This window comes from Xyrauchen texanus, chromosome 26 (genome assembly GCF_025860055.1).
Source record: "Xyrauchen texanus isolate HMW12.3.18 chromosome 26, RBS_HiC_50CHRs, whole genome shotgun sequence".
Classification (NCBI taxonomy): Eukaryota; Metazoa; Chordata; class Actinopteri; order Cypriniformes; family Catostomidae; genus Xyrauchen; species Xyrauchen texanus.
The window spans coordinates 31911704-31927991 of record NC_068301.1 but is presented as its reverse complement, the minus strand read 5'-3'; the positions used below and the strand labels follow the sequence as shown (position 1 = coordinate 31927991).

Here is a 16288-nt window from a genome sequence, read left to right as displayed (position 1 = left end):
AATTAACTTATGGTTGTGCTACCAACATAATTCTCAAGGGTGGATTTTTTTCCTATGTCAACAGTGCCTTGCGTGTATCATGTAAAAGTTCCCAGGTTTATTGGCTTTACATTGTCATGACAGGAGTCTGCACAGACAACGTGTAAACGTTTATTCCAGTGCAATACCTTGCCCTATAGAATTCAAAAGCAAGTGTATTACCATAAAGACTATGTATGTCATAGATGAAATCAATTGTGCTTGTACAGGATTAAACCCAGTACATTGGGTTGCTTTGAGATTTGGTTCGACTGCTTTTCTGAACCAGAGTTTTATTCCTCCCCCTGTGTTTGTAAGACACTGCAAGACATTTGAAGAATGTTAGCTACTCTCTAAAGGCCATTTATTTGGAGACAAGTAGGTATGAGAATTGCAGAATTATATAAAATTAATAATGAATTCATATTTTAAAAATATTTTTAATAATAATAACAATGATAATAATAATTAGGGATGTCCCGACACCCTTTTTATGAGAACTAGTACGGGTATCGATATTTCCTTTTCCGTACTTGCTGATAAATGTTTTTAATTTTTTATTCCACATAAATAGTTTATTTCAAATAAATATGTAAATAAATGAATTCATTAAAACTATTATCAAATGAATATAATAATATTGTATTATTTTTATCAAATGAAATGCTTTTTTCACAGCACAATCCAAAATACAACATTGGAAGGTGCTTTGAAACCACGTTAAATCATGTGCCACTTCATGTCTACACACATGCAGGGAAAAGAGGCAACGCCTGCGGAGTGGGACAGGGCAGAAATTATGCCTATTTGGTGCTAGAGAACAATATTCAAATTACAGCACAGAAAGATCAGAGCTGTTGTCCACATCACTGTTGTTCTGTTGCGCTCTTCACTAGAGACGATGAGAGGGTACAACCGTTGTCATAAAGTTTTGCGATGCGGATGGAATCAAGTTCATCCACTCTGACCCTACGTTACCACTGGCGCGTTGTGAGCGAAGCTGAGAGCGTTTTCAATTCATTCCTATGAAAGCTGAGCGTCATGCTCGCAAGGTGGATCGTAGGATTGGCAGCGGTGCGGCGGAAGCTCTCTCCTAGCGCTGTGAGCGCCTTTGAGCGGATTTCGTCCGCCCCAGTGGAAACGCAGCCTAAGAAAGCTGAACTGCTTGTGTTTTAGCGACATGCAGTAAATATCGAAAATTCCTCAAAAGCTTATCGTGGATTTTCTTTATCGTGATATATATATATATATCGATATTTCATTTTATCGTCCAGCCCTATATGTGACCCAGTGTTATTAAACCGCAAAAGGTTGCGATTTAATTAAATAAATATGTAGTCTGTATGTGCCTCACACTACAAAGTGAATTAGCACTCTGCTCGCTGTCATCTGCTGCAAACAGTGCATGCAGTGCTCATTGATGGTGATTCTGTGTATGAGCCAAGGAGCTCTAAAAGGTATGAGCAGCCGGTGATGGCACAACACTGGCTCCACACATTCACAAGTGCTCAAATGCAAACTATATATTTATCTCATTAAATCTCAGCCTTTGCAGTCTAATACTCACACTAGGAGATAACGTGATAGTTATTTTTGTGCTGAATGTTTACAGAAAGACATTCATACATCAGATGGTACTATATGGTTTGGTTTTTGGTTTCAAAGCATTTTTACGAGTACGAGTACAAGAAAAAGAATGCATTATCGAACCTGATTCCAATACAAGTATCTGTATCAGGACATCCCTAATAATAATAAAACTAATAATACCAGAGAGAACATGAACCAAAACCACCTTTTCAAGAGCCAAACAACTTATTACATCAACCAACTCTGACGTCAAAAGGTCTTGGGTGTGCACTGAAAGTGAAATTGTGAAAGGATCCTAAGTGAACACTAAACCCGAAGCCATATACTTCTTGTATGTTTTTTATATTTTTTACCCTCTAAAACCAAGCAAAGACCATCAACATTAAGTCATTTTTATTTGAATTGTGCTTTTCACAACACATATAATTTCAAAGAAGCTTTACAGAAAAATAAGCTGTAATATATATAGTAATGACTTAGATTCATAATTAATGAAAACATGATTTAGTCAAACATGCCTAATCTTATCATACATTAGCTTTGTGGTACTAACAGCCAAGCTTATTTGCACATAAAGTCAATACTGTTAAGCATGAGGTGGCTGAGGTTTTGATTTGCCTCATGGTTCGACTTGCGCAAACGTTGCTTAGTGAGTGTGGAAGGCATTTGCTCATGGAGCCCTGGCACTGAACTCCTTCCTCTCTGCTTGTTTTACAGTTTCCTGAGAGCAGATGGAAAGAGGCCGTTTCAGGACAACACCTCCCAGCAGGGCAGGGCAGGACCAACAGACTGAACGATGCAAAGAGAAAAGTCTTAATTTCACCTTTCCCTTTATCTGTCTCAAAGTTGTGAGTGTAAATGGGCAGTGCAGCGTGAATGCAGTTAGTAAATGTGTGGGAAGTTACATTCAGTCAAATACTGCGCTGGCAAACAGAAAGTATGTGGGTTGATCAGTGAAAGTCCTTCTGTTGTTTTTCATACAATCATATTTTGACAAACATTGTCGCAATACTGCTGATTTCACTCCAAGCTGTGAAATAGGTTATATTAAATGTGGGGCAGGTGGTTTTGCTACATGACAGGGAAGAAAATAATTGAGTAATTGCTCAGCTGTAGAATTGCAGCCCACAGGTTATGATATCTTCACATATTTGGAATTCTTTTATGGCATTAATGTGATTTTATGGGGAAAGATGAACATTGCTCCTGGCTTCCACTCTTCACGCAGTTACAGTCGTAAAGGGGAGTGGGCATAGCCAGGAGTGATAGATTAATGTATCAACCAAACTGATTAATCAACCAATATTTGGCCATTTTGAGATTATCGGCCAATTAATGGAAGTGGTCAGTTTGCCCATCGTTAGTTCTAGAATCTACTGAAAACCATTTCAATGAATAGTGCTTGTTGTCCCATTTTTCAATGAATATTGTGTAAAATAAATGATTGTTTAAATTTTGTTGACATATTATTAAAATGTATATCTGCTACAGGTCGACTGATATTGGATTTTGTGGTTACCGAAAAAGGTTGTGGAAAACTAAGGTGGTGGAAAAGGCTAATAATGTCAGGGAGAGAGTGAGACAGAGACTCAATAGCAGAAGAACAGTTCATGGAATTATTAACAACAAATATCAACATAAACTGTGCTGGCGATGTATAGGAATCTCAGCAGCAGCTGCAGTAGCAGGAGGTGAGAAACAAGTCTATGTGCGTGTAGTGGCCACACAGCGGGCAAAGGAGGAGTGTGTTCGAAGACAGGTGGATGCACCGTGTAAGTGTGAAGCGTGGTGTGGTGCAGAGAGCAAAGCCCGGATGAAGGAGGGTAGTCATATTCCTGACACGTGGGCAGAGATGAAGAATATTCTACTGGCGATTCGTGGGTGGCAAGGACAGCCATACAGCAAACTGGAAGGTAACCACACTTCCCGACACATGGGCAGAGACAGGCAACCAACAGATACATGACATAGAACCAACTAGACAAAGAGAGCAAGGATACCCACTTGACAGCACAATAAATAATCTAGTGAAGACAGTGAGGGCAAATAAGGATTAATTAGGGAGTGCAATCAAAGTGGAACAGGTGTAGCTAGCACATTAATCAGCGGCATGATCAGCGCTTCCCCGGGGACGATCAATGTTCCCATGGAAACACTGATCCTGCGTGCCGGCTCCACCTCCGAGACACAAGGGAGAGCAAAAACCAAAACAACAGAATAAATCGGCAAATTTACTGCAGCCGTGACAGTTCTCCCTCCATTAGGGATACCCCCCAGCAGAATTACCTTGTTGGAGGTGAAACTGATCAATGAGGGCGTGGTCCAGAATGTCCCAAACCATGATCCAACACAGGTTGAATATGTTTGAGGTGAGGTGGTAATTTGAGACAGACCGCCACTGGACAAATTACCTTGGTGATAGGAAATGGCCCGATAAACTTGGGACCCAGCTTACTTGAGGGCAGTCAGAGTGGAATGTCCTTGGAGGACAACAAAACTTTCTGTCCACACACGTAGGCTGTGGGCTTAGCTGTTGGACCGCTGACCTCTTGACGCGAACACCAGTCTGTATGTGGGCTTCTCTGGCAGCTTTCCAGGTGTGTCAGAACCTCTTCAAAGGCGTATATGGACGGGACCTGAACATTGGGCTCTTGAGCGGGGAACAGAGGTGGCTGGTAGCCGAGGCTACACTGGTAGTGTGATAACCCCATAGACGATGGCAAAGATTTATGAGCGTATCCGACCCAGACAAAACTATCGCTCCAAGAAGATGGGTTACGGGAGGCCATACAGCGCAGGGTTTTTTCCAGTTCCTGATTAGTACGCTCCGCTTGCCTATTTGTCTGGGGGTGGAGCCCAGAGGACAAATTCACTGTAGCCCCAGCTGTCGACAGAACTCTGCCCATAAACGTGACACAAGCTGGAGGCCTCTGTCAGAAACCACATCGACCGGGAGGCCACGAATGCAGAAAATAAGGTTTATGACCGCTACCACTGTCTCCCTTGCAGAGGGAAATTTGGGGAGGGGAATGAAATGAGCCATCTTCGATAACCAGTCCACTACAGTCAAAACGACTGTGTTGCTATGGGAAGGGGGAGGCTAGTTACAAAATCCATGGCTATGTGTGACCAGGGTCTTGATGGGACAGATAACGGTTGGAGGAGCCTGGCCGCGGGGTTACAGGAGGTCTTGTTTGTCGCAAATGGGGCAAGCGACAATGAACCTGCATACATACCGTGCAAGCGATGGCCACTAGAAACACTATTGAGCACCTAGGTGTGGGTAGCCCCTGGATGGCAAGCCACGTTGGTTGACTGACCCCAGTGTAGGATGTGCATCTGAACTGACTGCGGAGCAATTAACCTGCTCGCTGGGTATGTGGCGGGGGTGTGGTGATTTGTAGAGCAGCACAGACTTTAGACTCAACCTCCCAGGATAGCATGCCCCCCATTTATTAGGCTGGTAGGATGGTATCCGGTGTGATGGTGGAGGTCTCGATTTTGAAACATCTAGACATGGAGTCAGGCTAGACATTCTTAGAGCCCGGGTGATAAGAAAGGGTGAAATTATACAGAGGGAAGAATAATGCCCAGTGAGCATGTCTAGAGTTGAGGTGTTGTGAGCTACAGATGAACTCTAGGTTCTTATGGTCAGTCCAGTCCACGAAATGAATCCCTGAACCCTCTAACCAATGATGGCACTTGCCCAAGGCCAACTGGACAGACAGCAATTCTCAGTTACCGTCATCGAAGTGCCTGTGTTAAGTCGTGCAAAAAGAATGCACACGGATGCGTCTTTCTATCTGAGGGAGAGCGCTGCGAAAGAGAGGAGAGGAGCGTGATAACACACACGACCTTCATTGTGCCAGAGGCAAACGTAGAGTGCTGTAGGGTGAAGAAAAGTGAAGTGAAGAAAAAATTTAACATTGAGACTGAAAGGCACTAACGGAACCCGCCTCATCTGAGAACGAAGCTGGAGGGAGGATGCGACCCTTTGGGCGCCAGGGGGCATGGTGAACCGTCAAGGCCGATGGGGGTGTTTCAGGAGGAGGGGCTGGGGTCAGGAGAAGTTTGGAGTTGTTGGACCACTGCGGTGAGTTCAGCGAGCTGTGATGCCATCATCTCAATGCACGATTAGAAGATAAAATCCCATGTGCAGTTTATTGTGACAGAAAATGAAGATTTGATGCATAAATATAAACAAACCTGAATTACACTGGGGACTTATTTTTGAAAGGTCTGCTCCCAGCTCACAGAATCAGAAGAGAAACAAAACATACACTCTTACAATCATCTACAATTTATTTAAGTATGAGACTGAAAAGTAAAAGTTATAATATAGGCTAATAAATACTGTAGTAGCAGTAATTTATCAACAGTAAATCATCATTCATCAATAGTAGATCATCAGCAGCTGCTTGTAAAACTTGTCATATATATATAAATTATATAAATATTTGGTGAAATTTGGTGCCATCGCTCTCACACTCACTCATACTGGTTACTGGAAGTTCAACATGGCACCTCATGGCAAAGAACTCTCTGAGGATCTGAAAAAAAGAATTGTTGCTCGACATAAAGATGGACTAGGCTATAAGAAGATTGCCAAGACCCTGATACTGCGCTGCAGCACGGTGGCCAAGACCATACAGTGGTTTAACAGGACAGGTTCCACTCAGAACAGGCCTCGCCATGGTCGACCAAAGAAGTTGAGTAAACATGCTCAGGGTCATATCCAGAGGTTGACTTTGGGAAATAGACGTATGAGTGCTGCCAGCATTGCTGCAGAGATTGAAGGGGTGGGGGCAAGCCTGTCAGTGCTCAGACCATACGCCGCACACAGCATCAAATTGGTCTGCATGGCTGTCATCCCAGAAGAAAGCCTCTTCTAAAGATGATGCACAAGAAAGCCTGCTAACAGTTTGCTGAAGACAAGCAGACTAAGGACATGGATTACTGGAACCATATCCTGTGGTCTGATGACACCAAGATAAACTTAATTGGTTCAGATTGTGTCAAGCATGTGTGGCGGAAACCAGGTGAGGAGTAAAAAGACAAGTGTGTCTTGCCTACAGTCAAGCATGGTGGTGGGAGTGTCGTGGTCTGGGGCTGCATGAGTGCTGCCGGAACTGGGGAGCTACAGTTCATTGAGGGAACCATGAATGCCAACATCAACATGTACTGTGACATACTGAAGCAGAGCATGATCCCCTCCCTTCGGAAACTGGGCCGCAGGGCAGTAATCCAGCATGATAACGACCCCAAACACACCTCCAAGATGACCACTGCCTTGCTAAAGAAGCTGAGGGTGAAGGTGATGGACTGGCCAAGCATGTCTCCAGACCTAAACCCTATTGACCATCTGTGGGGCATCCTCAAACACAAGGTGGAGGAGCACAAGGTCTCTAACATCCACGAGCTCCGTGATATCATCATGGAGGAGTGGAAGAGGACTCCAGTGGCAACCTGTGAAGCTCTGGTGAACTCCATGTCCAAGAGGGTTAAAGCAGTGCTGGAAAATAATGGTGGCCACACAAAATATTGACACTTTGGGCCCAATTTGGACATTTTCACTTAGGGGTATACTCACTTTTGTTGCCAGCAGTTTAGACATTAATGGCTGTGTGTTGAGTTATTTTGAGGGGACAGCAAATTTACACTGTTATACAAGCTGTACACTCACTAATTTACATTGTAGCAAAGTGTCATTTCTTCAGTGTTGTCACATGAAAAGATATAATCAAATATTTACAAAAATGTGAGGGGTGTACTCACTTTTGTGAGATACTGTATATATATATATATATATATATATATATATATATATATATATATATATATTAGGGCTGTCAATCACTAAAAAAATTGAATCTAATTAATTACATGGTGTCCCGATTAATTAATCGTGATTAATCGCATATACAAATATTTGCTGAGAAAGCCCCTCATATAACAATAATTAAATACAGAATGATTATACATACTTACATCAATATATAATTATACATAGTTATCTTTATATATTTAAAAATGATAATTTACATCTGCGTCAGACAGGGTGTGTTGCGTCATAAACATAAAATGTTTAGGTCATTATGTCAAGATAAATATAGTTTAATACTCAATCTTTAAACACATCTTGAGATCCCTTAGATTGCATTTGCGCTCCTTCAAGTGTTTTGAACGCAATAACGTAACGCATGTCTGTGTTTTTCTGCCTACTGAAGTGTTTTCTTCACTGTATAAACTGTGCGTTGCTCATACAGCTGAAATTTCACTTACTGCCCTCTGGAGTAAACAGGTGGTACTACAAGCTTGCGTTTCTCAGGAATCTTCCTTATTATGGTCCGTGGGCATGCGATTAATTGCGTAAATCTTTTTAACTCGTTATTTAAAAAAAAATTATCGAACTGAATTAACACGTTAAATCGACAGCCCTAATATATATATATATATATATATATATATATATATATATATATATATATATATATATATATATATATATATATATATATAAAAACAATAAAATATAATCATACATATATTTACTTTTAACTTTGTCTCAAAGAACTTGTGCCAATCTGTGGGCTCAGATTGTGTTTGGTCCTGGATATAACGCATTGTTCTGACAGCCAAGGTAAAAGCAGGCCAAGCCAATAACATCATCAATGCTGGATATGTTGAAGGCTTTCAGAGGTAAATACAGTCCCTGTTGGGAGTCGATATGCATTGCAGAAAACACAGCCGCTATTGTACGACATCCATCAACACAGTTGGAATTCTGTTGGGTTGAGTGCTTCACGCAAGGAAACAAAACTAACTGCAAGGCAGGGGGGCATGCAAATGTGAACTTTTCCCCTCAGAACGCACAAGTGTGTTCATAGCTTTCCAATAAACGCACCCGTGGATGTCACATTATGACTCACTGCAGAAATACAAAATCACCAGAATATTCCTCTTTTCATATTTTAAGATTGGTATGATACCAAAAGATCAACACAGCTTTAACATGCTAACCTAAAAAGATTTTTTTAAAACTACCACTGAATATTGTTCATAATGTAAGGCCTGCAATGAACAGCACTTTTAGTATGCAACTACTTTTTTGTTTTGAGATTGGGTGGCAATTAAGGCACTGGAACACACAATGTGTGGTACTGCATGTGCAAAAAAAAGAAAAGAAAAATTATTATAGTCATAAGCAAACGTGGAGGCTAGATGTCAGGGTTTTCAGCTGTTGAGATATATATTAATAAAAACAAGAATGAGGAGTACACCCAAGTTGTTTTAAAAAGGCAAGTACATTCTGAAAAAATATAAGCCTAGTACAGTGGCTGCACAATTTCGGACACTTAATCTAAACGTAAAAATGTATGAATGTAAAAACCAGAACCTTTTCTCATAATTTAATTCTTTGTCTCTTTTGCAAACACTGAGTGTGTTTACATGAACACCAATAAGCTGATTACTACCAAAAATACAACCTTATTCCTACCTTAATAGTACCTACCTTATTAAGCATAATTGGTGTGCGATAACGCATGTGAACGCAGAAGACAGTCAGTCAAATGAGTTTTGGAACAACATGATGGTGAATAAATTATGACAGGACTTACATTTTTGAGTGAAATATCCCATTACATTTTTTTTTGGTTACAAATGTTTTCAAACATGAAACAATGTACAATTTAAATAATACATTTTGCAATGTCTGTAAATTAAAATATCACATAATAAATGTTTAATGAAGGATTTATAATTTAATAAAATGAGAAAATAAATATTGCACAAAGGACAGCAAGTTCAAATCAGGTATATCTGTACAATATGGCAGAATACATTTGGAATCACAAGCCACCATATTACATATGCTAAAAGTAGGAAAAGGGTATTTTTTGATGTTGCTGCAAAATGTGTTATAGTACAGAGACAGAGATATTCTAGAAATACCGTTTATTTAATAATTGATGCAAATAAGAATTGACGTCACTGTAAGCAGTCAATCTCGTTTAATGTGGAAATGCCTAAAGCAGGACACATTTTCACACCGAACTATGTACAGCAGTGTAAATATCCCAATGAGACTGTTATGGATATATTTCTAATACTTATAATGCCTCTGAATTTAACTGAATAAAGACCTGTAAAATAAACACTGCAAACAGGCATGTTTCAAAAACATGGGCCGTTCACCAGTGAAAAACTAAATGTTTGAGAACATGACAACCTGCTGTTCAAACAAGAAACACTCAGCTCGACAACAACGCTTACCACAGTAAAATAATAATAACAAAAAAAAGTCAAACATCCCTGAAATTAATTGCCGAATATCTTTTGGTCTAATACTTCCTGTAAAATTTAAACACACAAGTAAACAACAGAGCTAGATTTTGTCATAATAAAAAGTGTATTGTCATGTACTTGATATGGGATGCGCGATATATCAGACAATATGCAATAACAAACTTTACCGTCACACATGCTCCCTTTTTCTGCTGCAGATACAAAGGTCAACCCGGGGATTAATAAGAAAACATTTGTTGTCATCTTTATGTACTGTACTTTGATCCACTTTAATTAAGCCTAAAATATTTTGTTTAGGAAGAAGAGATGAAGCCAGAGAACCAGTAAGAGAGACAGCTTTTTTGTGTTTTGTGAATTAGTGTTATGTCATAATCCCGTTCTTACCTCCTGGGGTAGGTGTGATAACAGTTCAATCCTGTGTCAGTGTGCTTCTACCTGTCCGCTACACTGGCAAAAACAACACTTAACATTCCGACGACAGTCCTATCTGAGCTCCCTAATGTTCACATACACTAACAGAACTGCACAAACCCAGAAAAAGCTCAAATTCTGCTGACTTCTGTCTTGTTCTTCTGAGAACAAGACAAAATCTTGCTAAGCGCAACAGAAATATACATTTCTCTGATAGATTAGAACCTGATCAGTATGGCCAAAGGACAATTAGAAACTGCATGTATTTTTATAATTGTTGTACAATTATTATTATTATTGCTGCAGTGTTTTCCACAGGATTTAGAGAGACTGTGGTGGGTTGACCCTATAGGGGGGGGTGTGCTCCCCCATAAGAACATTTTGTACATTTTAAAGTTAAATTCATCAATCTGGTGCATCTGAAAGCAAAATTAAGAGGCTAGATCTATAAAGAACTTTGTGATTTTGTAAAAAATTTTGTGCTCAAGTAGTAATTGAATCATAAACACATTGGTTGTATAGATATGAATGGTGATGACACGGCAAAAAAGTCACACCCACAAAGCATAAACGAGATAAGAGTTTAACACAGTTCAATAATGGTCAAAACACAAAATCGAATAGAGCATACATTTGACGTTAAGCATTGTCATGTGCTTGTCCTCCAGAGAAGTAAATTGGTCATTCACTTGTCTGGAGAGAAAAAAGGACATTTAAGTTACATGCTCAAGTAACATGTCAAAGTTTATGTTGCATTATTTATTTATTTTAATTATGTCAAATGCCCAACCTAATAGTTACCTATGCAATCAACTTAATTCTCCGCGACAGACATGTAAACTGCACTGGTAGCAGAGGAGACTATTGTCATATCGTAATTATATTATGTTATGTATGGTAGTCAAATAAAGAAAAGCCTCCATCACCATCATTAACAGTAGGGATGCTCATAGTTTTATGGAATGAGATTTTGTTTTCATCATGTTTTTGCAGCAAGATCTGCCATGAACAATAAAGGCTATACATAATCACAATACCAAAATATCAGTAGTCTGGTAATAACATTTTACAATTCTCAATACCAGCTTCAAAACCACAACAAATAATAACACTAACTAATGTGTTAATTATGGGCTAGTAATGACTAGTAAACAGTCAGTAATAAAATAGTAATAAAAAAACAGCAAAAATAGAAATAGATTAAAAAAAATAGAACTAAAAATACAAATTAAGAAAATTCAGTGCTCACTGTTTACGTTCACTTTAGATATCACTCTCTGTGTTTACATTAATACCTCATCAAGATGGCCATTTTGGTGGAATTTTGAAATGTATTTGACCATTCAGGTGAGCATTAGTGTTAGCATTTTCGGAACACGCGCCAGTTCAGCACACACACATACACAAACTGTCAATCAAACAGTCACCTTTTTTTGCTTCAATAAATAACATTATCATTTAAAAACTGCATTTTGTGTTTACTCAGATTGCCTTTGTTTTATATTAGATTTTGTTTTAATTTTTGAAACAATATAGTATGTGATTTCCACAAAAACACAAGAAATCAGGATGTGGAAAATACTTTTACACAGCACTGTATAATGTAATAAATCATATTTGATAAAAACAGCAAATGTACAGAGTCCCTTATTTTTATACAATAAACACATTAAAGTAATGTTATATGTTCTGAGGGGATGTTTGTGTTCCTGCAAAACGTTCAACCTATTACCAGCAATTTAATTGTGGTTTTGTTATTCTTTATTCTATGTTTACAGTTTTTTCAGTTTTATCTAGATGTAATTATTAAATAACATTTATATTTTTAAAACATTTTGGTAAATAATGCACAGCATACAATAATAACTATTTTTAACAAATAAGTTTTTTATAAAATACAGGAAATAAAATGTGTTTTTTTATCGGATGAATCGATTATTTGAATAAATGATCAAAGATGCATCGATTATCAAAATAGTCATTAGTTGCAGCTCTAATTATAGATTATTATTAATTATCGTTGAGTTTAGTGACATCATATTAATGGATCAATTGCACTTGATTGCCAAGAAAGTATCCACTATTTCCAGCTAATAGCACAAACTTCAGAGGTATTGGTCCTAAATTGAGATAGATTTTGCATATTTCTGATGTTAAGAACACACTAACAGAAAGATAAACTGTCATCAGCCAAGTAAAAACAAATAATGAAACAATATTCCACAATCCATCACATTATGGCCTCATAAAGATGTAATATATAAACAATAAATGTTGGTAGTGCCTCCTGCTATTAGTCTGGTTTTACAGATGATGTCACTACAAATCATTATGAAAAGGTCATGTGATGTGATATCACTCCTGTGGCCTGCCTTATGACAGCCAGAACAGCCAATGAAGTTCATGCTTCACAATCTCTTTAGATGAGATAGACTTACAGTTTCCACTTACAAGCATTCATTGATCAATATGTTGCCTCTTTTCTCACCAAATAATCAGAAGAGGTGAACATTTGCCATTAACCTATACCTCTGCTACACTGCCTTGACAGGAATGTCTTACCACAAACACTTATTCATAACCATCTAGCAAAATTATGTGAAGAAATTCATGACAATTCAAAGTTCAGAGGAAATGATCATTATGGGGATATCTGTCTTTTTGCTGGACATCTCTTTAACTTTTATGTTTATCATACACAATTTCACATACAGGAATACAGCATTCACTATTACAGCTATGAGCATACATGGAGATTAAACAACCACATTTTTAAACAAACTTTTGATTCATGTCTGGGATTTTAAATCAACAGAGTAACCATACACCTACAAAAATGTGCCATGCTAACATTAGTTTCAGTCAAAATAAGATTTTGATTTTACAGTAGTTACATGAACCGTAACTATAATTTGGCCTCAACTATGGTTACCATGGTAAATTGTTACAGTCAAAAAAATCTAGTTAATACAGTTATAAGCTGTTTTAGATTCTCTGCACTGTTTTTTTGGTTTTTTTCAGCACAGAGAGCTAACCGTGTTCAACTTTGCTAGTGGAATGGCTTTAGTACATTGCGACACACGATTGTGACTCAATTTATTTTAGGTGTCTACTTAAGCATTTGATACAATGTACTTACTATGCTCATACGTGCTGTCGCATTGTACTTAAATTTAGAGTACCTGCATTAAATTACATCAGTTGTTACACTGTTAACCTTACCCCTAATCCAAAACCAATCCTTATCCTAAACCCTAACCCTAATCTAAACCCCAACCCTACCCCTAAACCTACACGTCCCTCAACCTCAGTGGCAGCAAATGCGAATCTTGTGAGAATTTTGCAGAACAACAAGTAGTTACACAATAAGTACATTGTATTGTAAGTATTTTAATGTTAGTACATAGTAGTTAAAGACACTTAATATAAAGTGGGACCCACGATTGTCAGTTTGCCAAAGCCAAAGTAACTCTTTGTTTCTTGGTAGCTGGCCAAGTTCGCTAATATTTGGAGAAGTTAATAAAAGATCATAAGAAGTAGTGTATGTAAGTAATTTCATGATTTTCTGGTGATGGCTTGTACTTTATTTGTCTACACAGCTTTTTCGACAGGAAGGAAGAATACAGTAGCTATTGTAGCAAAATAAACTTACATAATATATAAATATTTTACTCATATAATATTGCGAAATTGAGGGTATGGTTTACAAATCTGAGAGTACAGATTAGTAATTGAGGGCACGATTTATAAAACCATGGACATGATTGGTTAAAACAACGAAAAGGTTTACAAATCTGTGAGCATGGTTTATAAACAAAGGGTATGAATTGCTAAATTTTGTGGGAAAGGAAATGCTGCTCTCTTTTTTCTCTCTCTCACTTTCTCTTACAGATGATTTCCTGGGCTGCGTAATATTACAGTCCTGAGAATGAATGAAAGAGCTTTTTTTCCTGTTTGTTAGTCTCTCTTCCTATGTCCAACATATACAAACAATACCATAATGGACAACATTAATGCACTATCTTGTCAAAAAAAAGGTGCTCAAACTTTATCATTTCTGTATTATAATAACGGATCAGAGCTGCAGGGCTACTGTTGTGTGTTTGCGAGTAGGCCCCCTGTGTGGCCTTAACACATTCAAACCTCCAATTACACACGTAATTCTTTCCATCCCTGCCCGGTAAACAACAGTGCATTAACTACAACCCTGAGAAACACGTATACTTTCTCATATAGCAACCTGACAGATCAGAGCACAGAAAAAAATACAAATATTAGACGTTATGCGCGTGTTTATGAAGCTACAGGGCGCTAGCTTTAGCCACGTTTCAAAACCTAGCGAGCTGCCCTTCATAGACAGCATTTTTAGGCATCATTATAGGGACGTTGACCTAGGTCACTGTTTTTACAGAGTGGTACAGAACGCAGGGGTTCCAAAAGGCGCTCTGAAGTAGATCTAGTGAACGTTTTACAAAACGCGTCGACATCACGAGCAAAAACGTCCAAGAGTTAAAAATAGCGCAGACGGAAAGCAGAACGCGTACTCTTTGAACGCCCCCGAAAATGCTGTTTATGTAGAGCAGCTCGCAACGTTTTGACACGCAGCCACGGTCATGCTACACAATCCGATTATTATATTCATTTGTTTGTAATTATTTTTATTAGACGCTGCATTAACTTAGAGCCCCAGAAATGCAACAAACCCAAATATATGTTGTCGTTTTATTTACTGTATATAACTAAGACCCTTATAAAGCTGTCATATCTGTGTCATGCATATTAGTTTCTGTTGCATCTCATTTGAATGCATCTTATATTCTGTATAATGCATAAACAGTCCATTTGAAAGCAGCTTGACCCAATTAAACGATACCAGCGACAAGCGTATGCGAAGTGCGATGATGCTTGAATGCATTGAAATGAATGAAAATAAATGAACCGGGATTTGGGCCTGTTGTTTACCTCTAAAGACAGGTGAATGAGGACTGCGCTCGGGTGAGCTCCTGTGCTCCGGCGGAGAGCACCTCTGCCGCGGGATCAGCCGACCGTCCAGCGAGCCGCTTCCTGCCGGACTGGCGAGCGTCGGACTGACGGGACTGGAGGAGCCGCTGTGCTGGGCAGATGATGCTGTCGGTTCTGTGTTGCTCCCGATTGAGATGGAGGAAAGGGAGGAGGATGACGGCGCGGGAGGGCGGGTCGGGCTGTGCTGCTGATTTCCACGCAGGAGCTGGTAGGGCACCGTGGCGCGAATGGGCTGCAACCGGCTCGTGTTTCCACTGCCGTTACCGGCAGAGGATGATGATGCCACTGAGGATGAGGAAGATGTGTTGATGGGGGACGCGTCATTGCTGCGCCTGACCCGAGCTGAGTTCACAGGTGATGCTGACATGATTGAACTGCACTATCTGATACTTTTACTGCAAAATAACCGAATATATTCCTCCACCGACAGCATGTGCTTATAGAGCACAGTCATTAACTGAGCGTATTAAGATAGGCCTACATAGAAAAAACGAACTTTGTACCAGTTAATTTAGGTTCGCAGCTCAGCTTGTGGGTAAGAACGCTACAAAGCACTGTCGATTCCCTGAATAAAGTTTTAGTCCTTTTTTCTTGTCTTCGTTTGTCATGCAGACGACTGGTTGAAAATAACATCTAAATGACTTGTCTTTATAATGTTAGTTGTTTATCCGAGTCTTAAAACGCAAAAAAGTTGACCTTTAAGAAATTTTATCCCGACATTCGTGTGTCTCGGCACCGCTTGCGTTACTCCAACTGACAGCAAGCGCTCCAACGGTACAGTACAGCCACTAAGAGTGGGCGGGAGCGTCCGGCGCCAAAACGTCATTTCATTGGAGCATTGTATGATAAAAATAAAATATGATTGGTTGGGGTTAAATTATTGAGGCAGAAAGAGCCAATGGATTAATTGAGGTTTAGAACGATTTGGATTTTGCCTTGC

General features: G+C 39.1%; 1 protein-coding gene across 1 annotated transcript in view; it reads right to left on the bottom strand.

The window, feature by feature from the left end:
- LOC127619502 (glucocorticoid-induced transcript 1 protein-like) overlaps window positions 1-16086 on the bottom strand; it is a 55837-nt gene extending 39751 nt beyond the window's left edge. The window contains exon 1 of the mRNA XM_052092340.1: window positions 15289-16086. Within this exon, the coding sequence (XP_051948300.1) occupies window positions 15289-15715 (427 nt within the window). The 5' untranslated portion in view covers window positions 15716-16086. The remainder of the gene's footprint in view (window positions 1-15288) is intronic.
- Between the last annotated feature and the right edge of the window lie 202 nt (window positions 16087-16288).